Source organism: Prionailurus viverrinus, chromosome B2, assembly GCF_022837055.1.
Source record: "Prionailurus viverrinus isolate Anna chromosome B2, UM_Priviv_1.0, whole genome shotgun sequence".
Lineage (NCBI taxonomy): Eukaryota > Metazoa > Chordata > Mammalia > Carnivora > Felidae > Prionailurus > Prionailurus viverrinus.
In genome coordinates, this window is record NC_062565.1 from 66,797,152 (window position 1) to 66,814,858 (window position 17,707).

At 38.6% G+C, this 17,707-nt stretch overlaps 1 protein-coding gene across 3 annotated transcripts in view; it reads left to right on the forward strand.

Annotated features, from left to right (window-relative positions):
* CD109 (CD109 molecule) overlaps nt 1-17,707 on the forward strand; it is a 144,413-nt gene that overhangs the window by 93,231 nt on the left and 33,475 nt on the right. For all 3 annotated transcript variants that reach the window (XR_007152347.1, XR_007152348.1, XM_047859773.1), the window contains exons 20-24: nt 686-799; nt 2,226-2,444; nt 3,711-3,855; nt 7,221-7,397; nt 17,281-17,362. Coding sequence is in view for 1 of the 3 variants with exons in the window: in XM_047859773.1 (XP_047715729.1) it covers nt 686-799; nt 2,226-2,444; nt 3,711-3,855; nt 7,221-7,397; nt 17,281-17,362 (737 nt within the window). In the remaining 2 variants the exon portion in view is untranslated. The remainder of the gene's footprint in view (nt 1-685; nt 800-2,225; nt 2,445-3,710; nt 3,856-7,220; nt 7,398-17,280; nt 17,363-17,707) is intronic.

The window sequence follows — 17,707 nt, forward strand, 5'->3', positions numbered from 1 at the left end:
CCATGTTTATTGCAGCATTATTTGCAATAGCCAAACTATGGGAGCAACCCAAGTGTCCACTGATAGATGAATGGATAAAGGAGATGTGGTATATGTGTACATATGTGTGTATATATATAAATATTATTCAGCCAGAAAGAAGAATGAAATCTTGGCATTTGCAACAACATGAATAGAGCTAGAGAGTATAATGATAAGTCAAATGAGTCAGAGAAAGACAAATACCATATCATCTCACTCATATGTACAATGTAAGAAACAAAACAAATGAGTGAAGGAAAAAAAAAAACCAGATAGACAACCAAGAAACAGACTCTTAGCTATAGCACAGATGGTTACCAGAGGGGTGATGGGTGGGAGGATGGGGTAGTAGGGGGTGAGGATTAGACAGTACACCGATTATCATGATGAAAATAAAATAAAATAAAATGATAAAAAAAAAAAGTTCCTGGATCCTGGTAGGCATTTAGTAAAATGTAGTGATTAATATGTTAAATACCATAAGCCACATCAGTTTATCATCATTCATTTGGGGTAAGTTGCTGTTTGTTTTCTGTTGATAGGCAAGTGGCCATTTCTATGTGAAATTATAGGCTTCATAGGTTTTGTGAGATTTACTTTTAATTGCATGTAATATGAAGCATTTTGACTTCAATAAAATATGTATTCATTGTGTTTTTTCCAGCTACAAGCCTTCCAGCCATTTTTCATTTTTTTGAATCTTCCCTACTCTGTTATCAGAGGTGAAGAATTTGCTTTGGAAGTAACCATATTCAATTATTTGAAAGATGCCACTGAGGTAATGTATTAAAAGTTTTTTAATCATTCACACTTCAGGAAAAAAATGGAGAAAACACACAGGGTTATTAATGTTTGGGCATCTGGGCATGTAAGCATTTTATACATTTCTGAGAGATTGAAAATAAACACACTTTGTCAGTAATTTCTTCTACTTATTAATGTCTAAGGATTGTATTAGTGTGTCTGTCCTTTCTTTCTTAATTTCTTGCACATGTTTTCTACTTGAGCCACGTGACTTCCTTAATGTATGTGAGGCAGGTCTGTGTCTTTCCTGACTCCCTGTGCTGTTTCCCAGCCTTCCCCACATCTAGAGGCATTGCCCCTTTGCACTGCCATTCTGTGCTCCTTGACTTATTCCTCTCAAGACCTGGCATAAAACTAGGATATCTTTCCTCACCCATTCTGTTCTGGGTTGTTTCCATGTTTTTATAATGTATTTTGTTTTGAATACAACATATTCAAAACAAGGCTTTGTGTTTTGAGTCATGTGCCTAATGTTTCCTTAGCTAGTCAGTTCCCTGGAAGGCAGGCTTAGGCCACCGTTTGTGTTGTGCCCATTGTAGTGCTAACCAAGTGATTAATTCTTTCCCCCCAGAGTAAGTAGGACTATGTTATTAACTTCGTTAAGTGAAAATGCCACAATCTCATTAAGCACTATGTTTGTAAATTATTTTTAAATTGTACTTTTTAACGTAGTCAACAATGGTACTTTGAAATGAGCAGAAGATCTGGAATCAGAAGGCCTGGATTCGATGTCCCACTCTACCCCTTACCAGCAAATAACTTAATGTAAAATGGGAATGATAATTCTTGTTGCTACAGAAAGTATTTTGAGAAAAAGATGAGAAAATAAATGGAAAACAATTCATGAAGTGTAAGGCCTAGATAAATGCCATCCTTGGCAAGACTGGCAACTTTGACAGACTTTACACAAGTTTACAACCAACATATGCTTTAGGACTGATGTCTGCATCATTCTTTCCTTGGGATAATTTTAGCCAAGACTCTCAATAGATGTAATAACCCTGCATCCTGTTTGTCTTAGGTTTTTCTAATGGGACCAGTGTCCTAGGATGATGCAGTTAAATCAGGCTTGTGGCAATACTGTGACATGAAATAACCTTTCTGGGCACATCCTTCCCACTCAAAGCCTTCGGATGATGACAGAATTTAATGTTAGTGGGAGTTTAATGTTAGAAATGGAACCGAAGAGTGCCCTTTTCCCACAAGTCTTGAAGTGGATGAGGAGAACATAGGAAAATGAAGTTTTCCCTGATAACCTTCTCATCCTCTTCTTGGCTGAATCTCTGTCTCCTATTTCTCCAGTCTTGAGCCTCATGGATTTAATAGCACTTGATGTGGTTAAAGCAACACTTTACTTGTGAGCGTTTATTATACAAAACTTTTGATAATTTTCCTTCCAGGTTCAAGTAATCATTGAGAAAAGTGACAAATTTGATATTCTAATGGCTCTAAATGAAATAAATGCGACCGGACACCAGCAGACCATTCTGGTTCCCAGTGAGGATGGGGCAACTGTTGTTTTCCCAGTCAAGCCAACACACCTGGGGGAAATTCCAATCACAGTCACGGCCATTTCACCTGCTGCTTCTGATGCTGTCACCCAGAGGATTTTAGTAAAGGTAAATGTTTGAAGTCTTGAATAATTGAAACGGAAATATATAATTAAAAAGGAAACAGAAGATGGTTTTTCTCTTGGTTAAATTTGTTGGCAAGATCTAGTAGGTCATCTCCTCCACCCTGGTATTGTCTAATTGTTATCTCATCTGTGTGTAAAGATACATAATATGTTTTGGAAGTAATCACCCATTTCCTCTTCAAATTTAAGATATGTCTATATAGCAAATCTCTTTTGCAGTCAATTAATTACATTTACAAACTGTTTTACATTAGGGTCCTATCAAATCACGCCAAGTTGAGGGGCATCTGGGTGGCTCAGTAAGTTAAGCGTCTGACTTCGGCTCAGGTCATGATCTCATGATTCGTGGGTTCGAGCCCTGTGTCAGGCTCTGTTCTGACAGCTGGGAACCTGGAGTCTGCTTCAGATTCTGTGTCTCCCTCTCTGTCTCTGCCCCTCCCCTGCTTATACTCTGTCTCTCTCTCTCTCTTAAAATTAAATAAACATTAAAAAAATAAAAAAAAATCATGCCAAGTTGATATGTAGATTTTGAATCTACAGTTGTATGTATTTTGAATATATAGTTAGAAGCAATTTTGTAGATTTTTCTTTAGAGAAGGCATTATGCAGAAAAACTCAGCCTGGTGGGTAAGCACTTGTGTCCTGGGGTGAGACAGCCCTAGGTTCAAATGCCAGCTCTGTCAAGTGTGACTTTGGGCAAGGAGTTTGATCTCTCTCTCTCTTTTTAAATCTCTCTTTGGATAATAATAGGATTTACCTCAGAGAGTTTTTATCATTACCTTTTCATCTTCTCCTTTATCATTTCAATTGCTATTTCTTTTTTTTTTTAACTTTATTAAATGTTTATTTTTAAGAGAGAGGAAGAAAGACAATGCAAGAGGGGGAGGGGCAGAGAGAGAGGGAGACACAGAATCTGAAGCAGGTTCCAGCCTCTGAGTTGTCAGTACAGAGCCCCACATGGGGCTTGAACTCACGAACTGTGAGATCATAACCTGAGCTGAAGTTGGATGCTTAACCGACTGAGCCATCCAGGCACCTCTCAATTGCTATTTCATGAAATGTTTTATCTACTTTAATTAGAAAGTAAGCATTTATTAACAGATTTGAAGCAGGAATCAAAAACGGTAGGTATTTACCTAATGTACGCATAGTGCAGACACTGCAGGCAAGATGTTCATCTTATTTGCATAAACCTCTCTGTAGACGGATGAGTGGAGACCATGTTAATCGTGTTCCTTTTTTCCAACAGGCTGAAGGAATAGAAAAATTGTATTCACAATCCATCTTGTTAGACTTGGATGTCCACAAATTACAAACTCCCCTGAAAACTTTGAGTTTCTCATTTCCTCCCAACACAGTGAGTGGTAGTGAAAGAGTTCAGATCACTGCAATTGGTAAGAATACAATATATTGCCATGACTCCAGGTTTATGTGTATATGTGTGTGTGTGTGTGTGTGTGTGTGTGTGTGTGTGTGTGTATAACACATTTGTTATCTATTATAGATGTATTTTCTAATTTAGTCCTAATGAGAAGAGGTTGCTAAAGTTTTTAGTTGGTACCAACTACTGATTACAGTAGAAAGACTAGCAGATATGTGTTCTACCTAGACCAGTTCTCAATCTCAGTGTGCATCTGAATCACGTGGGGATCTTGTTTAAAATTTTTTTTAATGTTTCTTTATTTTTGAGACAGAGAGAGACAGAGCGTGAGTGTGGGAAGGGCAGAAAGAGAGGGAGACACAGAATCTGAAGCAGGCTCCAGGCTCTGAGCTGTCAGCACAGAGCCTGATGCAGGGCTTGAACTCACAAGCTGTGAGATCATGACCTGAGCCAAAGTTGGACCCTCAACCAGCTGAGCCACCCAGGTGCCCCACGTGGGGATCTTGTTTAAAGGAAGATGTTGGTTTAGTAGGCCTGGGGTGGAGCCTTGGATTATGCATTTCTAGCAAGCTCCCAGTTGATGTTGATGCTTCTGATGTGTGTGAAGATCACTCTTTGACTAGCAGCGCTCATTTATAATGTGGCTTGAGGGAGGGATTCTTTTTTTTTTTTTAATTAAAAAAAATTTTTTTTTCCAATGTTTATTTTTGAGAGACAGAGCATGAGTGGGCATGGGGCAGAGGGAGAGGCAGACACAGGATCTGAAGCAGGCTCCAGGCTCTGAGCTGTCAGCACAGAGCCCGACTCGGGGCTCGAATCCACAAACCATGAGATCATGACCTGAGCCGAAGTCAGACGTTCAACCTACTGAGCCACCCAGGGGTCCCAGGGGAGGGAGTATTTCTAAGGGCAGAGCTTCTGGCTTCTGTGGCTTTCAACCACTGATAATATCAGAATCTTGTGTGGAGCTTTGTAAGAGCTGCACTTCTGACCTACGCAATCAGCCTTTCTTGAGCTATGGTTAGGGTGTGTATATTTTGAAAAGGCTCCGCAAGTGCTTCTGATGACCAAACGCTGAGCTCTCTTGCCTAGAGCAGTTCTCTGTGCAGGACACAGATAACCTTTATAACAGGAAGCAAGCCACTGACTTCACCCTGTCCTAGTCACCTTCTGGCAACCTAAGTGTGTTTTTGCATCAACTGTTAAACAGAGCTTCCACACAAACGATTTGTTTATATAGTTGTGCTTTACAAATAACCGAAGGAAATGTTTAGATTAATGAAGATTAACGAATGTAAATAGTTTGTTAGGTCTTCAAGATGTCAGGACCTAAGGCACTTTTTCAGAAGTTATTTTAAGTCTCATCTGTAGGTGTAGTGTTTTCCATTATAACTCCAACAACCAAGCCCTCCATAGAGGACTTTTTGGGAGCCTTGAATGTAATTCTTAAAAAAAATTTTTTTTAATGTTTATTTATTTTTGAGAGAGATAGAGAGAGACCGAGTGCAAGCAAAGGAGGGGCAGAGAGAGAGGGAGACAGAGAATCCGAAGCAGGCTCCAGGCTCTGATCTGTCAGCACAGAGCCTGATGTGGGGCCCGAACTCATGAACTGTGAGATCATGACATGAGCCGAAGTCAGACGCTCAACCAACTGAGCCACCCAGGCTCCCCTAATTCTTTTTTAAAAATTAGTATTTATTTATTTATTTTGAGAGAGCGAGAGAGAGAGAGAGAGAGAGAGAGAGAACGGGGAAGGGGCAGAGAGAGAGAGAGAATCTGAAGCAGGCTCTGTCTGTGCTGACAGCATGGAGCCCCAAATGGGGCTCGTTCACCTTGGGTATAATTCTTAAGAAGAATTAAATAAGCTCTCTACTTAGAGGAATAAATTCTCCCACAGTGTTGTGATGCTGGGAGGTGCAGCACGCACACAGGGGATGCAATACGCATGCACACACATACACACAAAGGGAAGAAGACTTGAATTTCAAATGTATACCACCACTTCTTACATTGAATGAATCTATCTTTGGTTACTGAAATACTGTTGAGGTTTGATTTTTAACCGTGGCGCAAAGAATGGCTTTTCAAGTTGTATTTTTATATGATACATTTTTTAAAATTTCTTTTTAATGTTTATTCATTTTTGAGAGAGACAGAGAGGCAGAGCGTGATCAGGGGAGGGACAGAGAGAGAGAGAGGGAGACACAGAATCTGAAGCAGGCTCCAGGCTCTGAGCTTTCAGCACAGAACCTGACATGGGGCTCAAACTCACAAACTGTGAGATCCTGACCTGAGCTGAAGTTAATCAACTGAGCCACCCAGGTGGTCCTATATGATATTTATTAAAAAAAATCTATTTAGTAGCCCAGAATATTAGTGTGAATATTAGTTTGCTTCTTTGAATATGGAGAATCTAAGTTTATGTTCATTTTAAATATTAGAAACCATAAAAGCATAAGTGGTAATAATATAACCTCTATTTTTCTGTTAACATCTGTTAACGTGTTAACGGGTGTTAACATCTCAACTTTAAGACATCATATGCTAGCATGGCTGCAGCTTATTCATTTAAAAGAGGGCTTTATTTTTTAGATTCATTTTTTAAAATTTTATTTTAGGATTAGATGCTCACTAAGTATTTGGACTTGGAATGGTGTAAATTTCTAAAATATAATAATAGACAGAAGAATGTTCTTCTCTATACAGCTCAACCACAGTGGGGTCAGAATTAGAACTCAGCCTCTGTATTTCTGAATTTTTACTTGTTTCCCTAGTCATGGTATTAGAATTTGGATAGAGGTGTCTCTTAAACATGCATTTTGTTTAATTTTAGATTACTAACTTTGAAGAATATTCCTAATCCTTTTTGACTGTGATATTCATTGAAAGACTTTGACTTGTTAATTCTACTTTGTTGTTGCTAAATAGAACACAGTGAAAACTACTCTAAGCCTTGCCCTTAAAAAAATCTTATAGTGTCTTAGTAAGAAATCAGAATGAGGTTCTAGCTATGTGAAGAATACTACTAATAAAACATTCCTTTCCTATATAAAAATGATGGTTTCCTGATGATCAATCCCTGACATATTTTTGTCCAAGAATTATTTTTTAAACTTATTTTTTGCCTAGTGTATGCCACATCTTTAACTGAGCTAAGAGTCTAATGTGTCACATAATTTACAAGTTCATTGCCACTGTGTTATCAGTTATTTGGCCAGTCTTCCTAAAAGTTTGATGTAATGTTTGTACTCTGTTCCAAGCAGTGGAATAACTTGCTTCAGTGTCCGATGCCTTCTGTACTTAATGGGAGTCTCATTGCCACCAGGAGGTACAGTTATTGAGTATTTGCTGAATGTATTGAATATCTTGTGCTTTCAGGGGATATCCTCGGTTCTTCCATCAATGGCTTGGCCTCATTGATTCGGATGCCTTATGGCTGTGGTGAACAGAATATGATAAATTTTGCTCCAAATATTTATGTTTTGGATTACCTAACTAAAAAGAAACAACTGACAGAAAACTTAAAAGAAAAAGCCCTTTCATTTATGAGGCAAGGTAAGCATTTTAGAAATATGCTTTTATTAGTAAAACCTTTTTTTTTTTTTTTTTTAGGCAGAGTTCACCCTATGCCATATTTCAGAATAAAGTGATTTGTCCTTGCTCTGTGGTTGTAGGACTAGATGGTGCTGAAATGTGCTAAAAGAATGAGCAATGGGAAGATGTAATTGTCACAAATTGCTGCTAACATGTTTAAGGAGTTAGTGTCTAGGGGGGTTTGTATTTTTTTTTTTTAATGTTTATTTTTGAGACACACACACACACACACACACACACACACACACACACACAGTGTGAGTGGGGGAGGGGCAGTGAAAAGGAGACACAGAACCTGAAGCAGGCTCCAGGCTCTGAGCTGTCAGCACGGAGCCAGATGCAAGGCTCGAACTCATGAGCTGTGAGATCGTGACCTGAGCTGAAGTAATGGCACTTAACCACCTGAGCCACTCAGGCGCCCCCTAGAGGGGCTTGTATTTTAATAAGGGGCCTAAGATTTAAAGCTACTAAACATCTAGAGGACTGATTGTTCATTTATTCATCCCACATTTATGGAGCATCTGTTAGTGCCAGTGTCAGTTCCACTGCTAAGGAAACAGAGGAGGTCAGGGCCTTTCTTCTCAAGAAATTCTCTGTTCAGTGAAGACAGTCTGTACATAAACACATGTGGTGTCATGGGGCGGGCACCTTCTCAGTGCATTTAAAGTGTCAAGTAGGTGGGAGTTAGGAGGGAACAGTTTGCATGGGGAGGCCCTGCTGGCCCCTCAGAAAATGCCACACTGGGGATTACTCTCCCCTGACTCCTTGAGAGGTGTCTGTTCCCAGACACCAGATGCTTTGTGCCTGCAACTTGCAAATAACAACAGTTATCATTAGCTGAGTGCTTATATGTGCCAGGCAGTGTTCTAAGCCCTTTGCACCTAATACCTCATTTAATGCTCACAGTGTTAGTATTGTCCCCCTATTTTTACAGATGAGGAAACTGAGACACAGGAAAGGTAACTTTCCCAGGGTCACGTAGCAAGTGAGTGGCGGAGATGGGATTTGAACTCCTTGCCTGGCCTGAGAGTCCATGCTCTTACAGTCCATACTTAGAGAACAACAAAAACATTTTTAACAAGAATAATGTAAATTTTATTTCCTCAAATACTCCAGAAGCCAACCACCCAAAGTTTCAGTCTCGCTTTTGCTTTTCCATGTTAGGGAACTTCTAGCCAAATCTCTGTGTGGCTGAGTTTATCTCTCGTTACAATTTGGGATACCTGCTGCCATCAAACTCGTGAGGATTAGAGTGGTTTATGCAAAATGCTAAAAAAATCCTTGTTCAGTATAATCAAAAAATCGAGTCCACCCTTTTAAACTCCCAAGTGTTTTGTTGTTGTTGTTGTTTTTTAGAATGAATGGGTTAAATGCAAATAGAGGCCAGCTGTTAGGTTTTGTTAACTTCTCCACAGTTAAGAATTAGAAAGCTTAAAGACACTATTTTGATGTGAGCTTTTCTTCCAGGTTCCCTCATTATGTAGGGACGTGTTTATCCTGAACAAAATTTTATGTAATAATGGTAATAACTAACCCTGTTTAAATGTTTTACAAGTGTTTTCGTTTACTTCTTCCCAAAACACTAGGAGGTGGGTGTACTGCCACTTCTACCATTTTACAGATGAGGAAACTGAGGCACAGGATGGTTACATAACTTACCCCTGTTTACTCCCAGGTGATCTTGTTCTGGAATTCATGCTCTTCCTCAGACCTATAGGGGATAACTTTACTTTGCAATGTTCTTAGGTTGTTAAAAGCAGTAAGCTTAGGATGGAAAAGGTCCAGAAATTGGCCAAGATGCTTGACTATGGCCAATGTGCAAGAGGTCTCAATGGGGCTTCTGATAAAATAGTAAGAGAGGAATGTGGGCTCCTATAGGGAAGGAGACAGCAAAGGTTAGAATCTGAAGTGTCAGGTTAGACCAGAGTGAGCTCTAAGATGTGGGAGCGAAGAGGAAAAGCTGGCCAGTGTCCAAAGCTCTCCCTGGGGTAGGCTGGCACAGACAAGGGCTAAGAGAGAGGAAGGGGGTTGTGAGTCAGGAGCCATAGGCTGCATGAGAGGATAAACTGAGGAGGGCCAGGGACTGGAATCAGAGCGGGGTGTGACGTGGGTGCTGCTGTGGGGGAAAGAGATAGTGGTATATTTTCCCTCAGATTAGAGACAGGCCCTGCAGGCCTCAAATGTGGTTAGGTGTTCCAGGAAGTCCTCAAAGATCTAGCAATTGGTTCTTTCCAGACAGAGCTGTCCATTTAAAATTATCCTCCTTCAGGGGCACCTTGGTGGCTCAATTGGTTTAGCGTCTGACTCCTGATTTCAGCTCAGGTCATGATCTCATGGTTCATGAGTTCGAGCTCCGTGTCAGGCTTTGTGCTGGCAGTGCAGAGCCTGCTTGGGGTTCTCTGTCTCCTTCTCCCTCTGCCCCTGCCCTACTTGTTCTCTCTCATGCTCTCTCAAAAATAAATAAACTTTAAATTATCCTCCTTCATACATGTATTTGTAGATCGTTCGTATTTAAACACAAGAGCTTATATTTTCAAGTCCTATCATAATTAGGGTTAGGAAGTGGCACCAAGTGCTCCCTGTGGTAGTCAGTGCCATGCTAAAAACAAATGAGATTTTACACATTGCCATAATGGTTATATTAAAGGAGATGAAGAATATTTGGGATTATCATAATTTAACTCTGTACTGTTTGAAAACAAGATTCTGACGTATTCAAAATTTGGTGTGACTGACTTCAAGCAGAAAGTACATAGGAACTAGACTGTTGCTTTATAATTTGGTACATATTCTTTGGGATAATTTAATGAAATAAAGCAAAATATTTTAGAAAATGCCACATAATTCCATATTTTATATGCTTTATGGATTGTAATGTTAGGCTGGTTTCCCCCAGCCTCGTTTTCCCACCCATAAGACAGGGCTAATAAAATACCCACTTCATGGGGCTGTTTTGAAGGTTAAATAAAACATTTTCATACTTTAACACAGTAAACACCCAATAACTCTTAGGCATAGTATAGTTAGTTGCATCTCACCAGGGAGTTAGGTTCCACAGTCAGCAAGTAAGTCTTGTCCATCTGCCTCAAAAGCAAATGTGAAATTCTTCCACTGTCTCCTTCCATTCAAATACTGTCACTGCTCACCTGGACAACTCCAGTGGCTTCCCTTTGGAAAGCCTCTCTGCTATGCCCACTCCCCTTCAATACAGGCTCCCCATATAATAAAAGGGATGTTTTGAAAATGTTAAAATCATGTCACTTCCTTGCTTAAAATTCTTTAATGGGTTCTCCAGTGGGTGAACTGGCCTTGCCTCCCTCTCTTACCTTGCCTGAGGCTGCCCTCCCTTGGCTCACTCTTGGCTACATTTGGAACACTCACTCGCAGCCCCGTGGTGCTTCAGAGTCTCTCACCTTGCTCTTTCTTCTCCTGGGATCCTCTTCCCTGGTCTTTCCATGGCTTGGCTCCTTCTCATCATTTAGGTGGCATTTCCCTCAGAATGGCCTTTCCTTTCCATTTAGAAACTCTCATTTAGGCATTGTATATTTTATGTTTAAAGCAACAGATTTTGGGGTGCTTGGATGGCTCAGTTGGTTGAGCATCAACTCTTGATTTCGGCTCAGGTCATGATTTCCCAGTTCATGGGTTCAAACCCTGTGTTGGGATTCTCTCTCTCCCTCTCTGTCTGCCCCTCCTCCTTTCAAAATAAATAAATAGACCTTAAAAAAATAAAGCAACAAATTTCAAGGTACTCTTACTCAATACCCCCTTTTGTATCATTTGTAATTTAACTGGAAAATACATTTAAGTATTTGGACATTTGTAGATATCAGAATAAATATACAAAATACAGCTTATTAAAATGCTTTCAGCTTAATTATATATAAAAAAAGAAACTCTCATTTATATGACTCCATTTCATTTTCTTCATCACACTTCAAAAAAAAATTTTTTTTAATGTTTATTTATTTTTGAGAGAGCGAGAGAGAGACAGAGCACGAGCAGGGCAGGGTCAGAGAGAGAGGGAGACACAGAATCCGAAGCAGACTCCAGGCTCTGAGCAGTCAGCCTGATGCGGGGCTTGAACCCACAGATTGTGAGATCACGACCTGAGCTGAAGTTGGACGCTTCACCAACTGAGCTGCCCAGGTGCCCCTTCTTCACCACATTTAACATTATTTAAAATTATCTTGTTTGCCTGTTATCTGTGTGTCTCCTTCGCTAGAAGGTAAGCTCCCTGACAGTGGGCACCGTGTTTAATCTTCTCACCATTGTGTCACTATATAGGCAACTCCATAAATACAGACTGGATGAATGAATTACTGTCAATATTAATTTCTTTGAGCTTTATGTTCATCATCCTAAAGTGGAGATTGGGCCCAGAACATCTCTCAAGTACTTCCATAATTCAGTGATTGTTTATAAACACTAAAGGTTCTACCTGGCCTTGGCAGGTTCTTCTTAGCTAGGAAATGGGACCCATGGCTTCAGCTCACCTTTTGAGCTGGCGAAGTGGCTGATGGAAGTCAACACAGTGGAGTTCCCCCAAACACATTATTTCACATGCTGAACTGAATTGTATTTCAAAGTAGTGGACAAAAGCTTCTTGGTATAATGATTTTCATTATGAAATCAGTGTCTCATTTCAGAGACTGTTTTTTCTTTTGCCATCACATTTGCCAAAGTCCTTTAAATATACCGTAGTTGTTTTTATTTTTCAAGAAATTAAAGTGGCTTTGGCATGAGTTATGATTATATTATTTAAATGTCATTTATGAACAGAGCATTGTTTTACTTAAATCATGCTTGGCCCAGGAGCCTTGTAACCTAACCCATTGTTTTTTTGTTCAAAACAACAGCTACATCATTGAATGAAGTCTCTTTTGCTGTCAGAAAGAAAAAATAGAACCATAAAACAAAAACTGTTTTTGATAAGGATTAGAGATCCTGTGAATTAGAGATTTAAACCACTTGTTTTCCTCAGATATTTAAATCATAGTGCCTGTGGCTCTATTTTTCAAGTGTAGACTCAGACCAAGCCTAGTTGAAAACACATCGTATTTTTTCCATTGACATAAAAACGGGAAAAATAGGTTTGAGAATTCTGATGCTGCTTCTGGTCGTCACAAGAGCGGCTAGAGGCAATAGTGAAGACACTGAAAAACTAACAATCCAGGAAGTAAGTTCGCACTTTCCATGTGCGGTATCATACAGAGTAAGGGTGTTGAGGATGATTACTTTTCTTTTAGTACAGAAAATGTTTTTTATCAGCTTTTTACCAGAGGAGGTGAGTGATAGAGTTACAAGGAGCTGATTTTACTTCTTTTGTTTAAATGTAATTTTGACACTTGAGGTAAACCAAGTCACATTATGTTTAGAGTCTTTTTCTATTTGTTTCTATGAACAGTGTTTTCATCTTTCTTATGATAAATTAAAAATATTTTACATTCATGGCCATTCCAAAGAAAATTCATGACCCAGTAAGTATGTATCTTGTCTGGCCCTTTATAAATAATAGTTCCTGGGTCATTATCCTATCAACTCTTGACTTCTTCTGTATTTTAGTTTTGAGAAGTATCTCCTAATTCCTACTGAACTATTGCTTTCTAACTCAAGAGCTATTCATGAAACTAGGAACTTAGGGCAATACTTCTATTTCCTCATAAAATTTTAGAGAAGACCATAGTTTTGCCTTTTTTACCTATCATGAAAAGTCTCTGAGTTGACTGCCCTTGAATGTTGAATCGTTGTGTTTATGGTAAATATTCTAGCCAAGTCAACAGGGTCCTTCAGGATAAGCAGCTGAGGGTTCTCTGATGATGCATGGCTGGTTTAAGGTGAGGAAGGAAACCTCAAAGGATATTCCTATGAGGAGAGTCATAGAAGTTCCTCTCTCTAGGTTCTGATTCTCTTCTTTGTTCTGCCATAGGAGCAGAGCTGGAGGTTTGGAATCTAGGGTCATCTAAGCCAGCTCAAGAAATATACTCCACAGCTAGAGATTGTCTGTGAGTCCTCCCCCTCCTCTGCGCTGGCTGCCCCTAGGAGAGGAATGGTGTTAGTTGTTGATATTAATGGGGACTGTTGGAGGTCAGCCACCTGAGGGGTAATTTCCATAAGCACTGATCTCATCTGCATGATCTCATCTCTCTGACTGGTTTTACAATAACTCATACTTGGAACTGCAGTTGTTGATGTGATTTGGGGGCTTGGAGGCACATGGTCCTGTTTTTAGAAATTGGTCCTTCTCCCCACAGAGGCACCTCCTTTAGTGATGATGGGTCCTGAACATTTTCTTTTCTTCTTTCTCCTCTCCTTTCCATCCCTCCCTCCTCTCATCTCCTGCCTTCTCCTTTCCTCCCCTCCTCTGTCACATCGAGTTCACAGTGAAACTCTGCTATCTGGTGGATTTAGTCTTGAATTGGAAATTGAGGGAGAATGTCTTGGACTCTTTTGCTAATTTCCTTTGTAAACACTAGAAAGTTATTCTGCTTCTCTGTGAACTCTGCCTCTGAAAAAGAAAGAGATTATATGATATGTTATTTTCAACGTTTATGAAGACTAAAACATGTTGAAGTGAGCTAAAGTAGTGTTAATAATGCCTATCATTTTTTTTCTATTCTTACTTGTTTTATTTTTTGAATATGTAGAACATTAATATGTTTCTAAAAGTCAAACTTATTCTAAAAGGTATATGTGAAGGGGTATCTCTCCCTCTTGTATCCCTTCTCCCAACTCCTTGTGGGTAACTTCATTTCTAGTTTCTTTTTCTCTGCAGAAATGAACACATACATATTTTTTCTTATTTCCTCTTTTTCTTACACAAAAGGTAGTATATGATACATGCTATTTTAGACTTTGTCTTTTTCACTTAATAGTGCATCCAGGAAATCACTCTTATAAGTTCGGAGACCTACTCCTCATCTTTTTTTCACAATTGCATAGACTCCACTGAATATGTTCTACAGTTTATTCAATCAGTCTCCAACTCAGGGGCATGTAGGTAGTTCCAGTGTTTTTTTTTTTTTTTTTTTAAGTTTATTTATTTATTTTGATGGAGGGAGGGAAGGAGGGAGGGAAGGAGAGAGAGAAAGAGAGAGAGTGGGAAGTGGGTGGATAGAATGTAGGGGGGGGGCAGAGAGAGAGAGGAGAGAGAGAAAGAATCCCAAATAGGCTTCAGGCTTCTGGCACAGAGCCCAATGGGGTGCTCAAATTCACGAACTGTGAGATCATGACCTGAGCTGAAATCAAGAGTAAGATGCCTAACCAACTGAGCCACCCAGGTGCACCTACTTCCAGTATTTTTGCAATTACAAATAATGCTGCAATGAATAATTTTCTGCACATATTTTTGCATTGTTGGAGGTGTATCTTCAGGGTAGAATCTTAGAAGTGGCATTATTGGGTCAAAAGGTATAGATACGCCCTTACACAGCAGTTGTGCATTCTGAGTTCCCTCTAGCAATGAAAGAGGTACTGGTCTCCTTACAGCCTTCCCCAAGGGAATGAGTGGTCAAACTTTTGAATCTTTGCTAATAGGATGGGTGAAAAATGGTATCTCAATGTAGTTTTAATTTGCATTTCACTTACGAAGTTGAACATTTTCTCATATATTGAGGTCCATCTCTCTCTTTTTTGTGTGTGTGTGAAATTGTTTTTTTCTTTTGTCCCATTTTTTTCTGTAGGATTTTTACTTTTTTTCTCTAAACTTAAAATATACTTTATGTAAATGTATGTGTAGATATGTAGTAATCATATATAAAGATATATATAAAATATATGTTAATATTAGGGACATTAGCCATTTATCTGTGTTACATGTTGCAAATATTTTCTTCTAATTCATCATCTTTTAACTTTGCTAATGGTGTGTTTTGCCATGGAAAAGTTTAGAACAATTTTGTGGTTAAATTTGTTAAATATTTTCTTAAAAATTGGATGGTTAGAAAGCCTTATCCTATGCTCATAGTATGGAGTGATACCTATTGTTCATTGAGGGCTTGCCACGTAAAATGTACTGTTCTGAGGACTTTTCATACATTAATCACTGAAAGAGTTCTGTGAGCTAGCAGGAAACAGCAGCTTTGGACACATAAACCTTGGCTATGTCCGGTCATAGAAGTTGGCTCATTTCTGGCTTCAATACCTCCCAGCTGTATGACCTTGCACTTGGCGTGTTCTGAGTTCCAGTGTCATTATCCCTCAAGATGCTACCTCTAGATAGCATCTCCATCATACGGTTGTTGTGAGAATTAACCTAAGTTAATATCTGAAAGGGCTTTGAACAGTTTCTGACACATAATGTTGGATAAAGGTTGGATATTTAATTATCGTACTGTAGTATTTCAGTTTTAAATATCAAGATTATAACCCCATTGTTTAAATTAAGCCAAATTCTGACATCACCTAAATGTTGTTTATATTTCTTTTACTAGAGGTGCTAAATATCACCATGAAACAGTGTCTTGTTTTTTACACTCTTTATCTTATTGTAGCTTAAGTCAGATACTCAGATCTGGGTGTCTTGGGAAAGGCAAGAAGGGAGGGCAGTTTGGGACATGGCAAGAGCAGATTATAATTTTAAACCATTAATGCTCATGTTTTGTTAGTTAAATATGAATAATTCTAGTTTTTGATTCTTCTAAAATGTGTTATTCATAAAGTAAACTTTTTTTGTTACTGGAGTTTACGAGGGATTGAATTCAACATTTTATAAATGTTTCTGGTTGCCAGGCTCTATGTGACCATGCTGCAAAGTTCATCCTGTGTGACATCACCTGCCTGTAGTGGAATCTTGGATAAATTACTGCTATTTTAATTTCATTTTTAGCAACTTACTTTGTTGTGGGTTGTTTGGTGAATCTTTTAGTGTTTGGCCTATGATTTCTCAGTCACTGGTCTTTGAGACCTGCATGCATTGCTTTGCAAATATGAAACATCTGCCTTATTTGCACTATTTGTTTGCGAATATGAATCATCTGCTTTTATTAAAGCAGCTGCATGAGCCTTAACCCCCTCCTCGATTTACTTGTATAGTGAGACTTCATTACCACTGCTGGGTTCTTTTTTGTTTTTTGTTTTTTTAATTTTTTAAAACGTTTATTTATTTTTGAGAGAGAGAGAGAGAGAGAGAGAGAGAGAGAGAGAGAGAGAGAAACCAAAGCTCTGAGTTGTCTGCACAAAGCCCTATGTGGGGCTCAAACTCATGAACCATGAGATCCTGACCTGAGGTGAAAGACACTTAACCGGCTGAACAACCCAGGCACCCCATGTTTTTTTCTTTCTTTTTTTTTTTTTTATAATGAGAATTTGGATTGAGGTGGTTGGTACACCAGTTGGTCCTTTGGTTTACCTCAGTTGGCCATAGCCAAAAAATTTTAAAGCAATTCTCTTAGATTATTTAGCAATTTTCCCCTGCTATTGTTGGCCTAAAAATTGAAAGTATTTTTACCTTTCATTTTAGCCTTAAACTTTAATTATGATACTTTAGGTACAAACAGTTTTATATGATTAAGCATGGAAACTATTGTAGTCAACACTACAGAGTTAAATAAAACTTGGCCTTTAATTTTGCTTGCTTTAAAATGGCTAGAATTGTTGTCTCTGTTATAGTATTCTTCTGAATTTAATTTGGGGTTATCACAGTTCTTATTTTACACATTCTACTTAAAAAGTGTTGATATTTTAAATCTCTCACAGCACTTAATGTAGAAAGTATTCAATATTAGTTCTTAATTTGATATCTTCTTTCCCATTCTCTGTTCATGTTTCCTCAGTATAGAGGCATGATTAGAAACTCATTCATTTCAAGTTGTGATACATTGATTATCTATTTTTGTGTCTTCAGGTTATCAGAGAGAACTTCTCTATCAGAGGGAAGATGGCTCTTTCAGTGCTTTTGGGAATGATGACCCTTCTGGTAGTACTTGGTAAGTGTTTTACTAACAGAACAAATCTGCCATGAATGGGCTCTCATTAGCCAATTAATTGCCAGTTAATAGCCAATGGGCTCTCAAAATGGCCATGAAATTGACAGATGTGTCCCTGTGTATATAGGCTTGTAGGTTTCTTTTCCTATTGCCTGGCTTTAAAGTAGATTTTCCTTTTAAAATATGGTTTTAAAGCAATAATAAGTAAAGTGTTTTTATTTAGAAAAGATAAGTCATACATCCTTTTTTTGTGGTGAGAAAAACAATAAAAATACTTACAATGATCGTGTCATTGACAAGAAAAACGGGTTAGAAATACTGAGTGATTGTGACATAGTTCTTTTC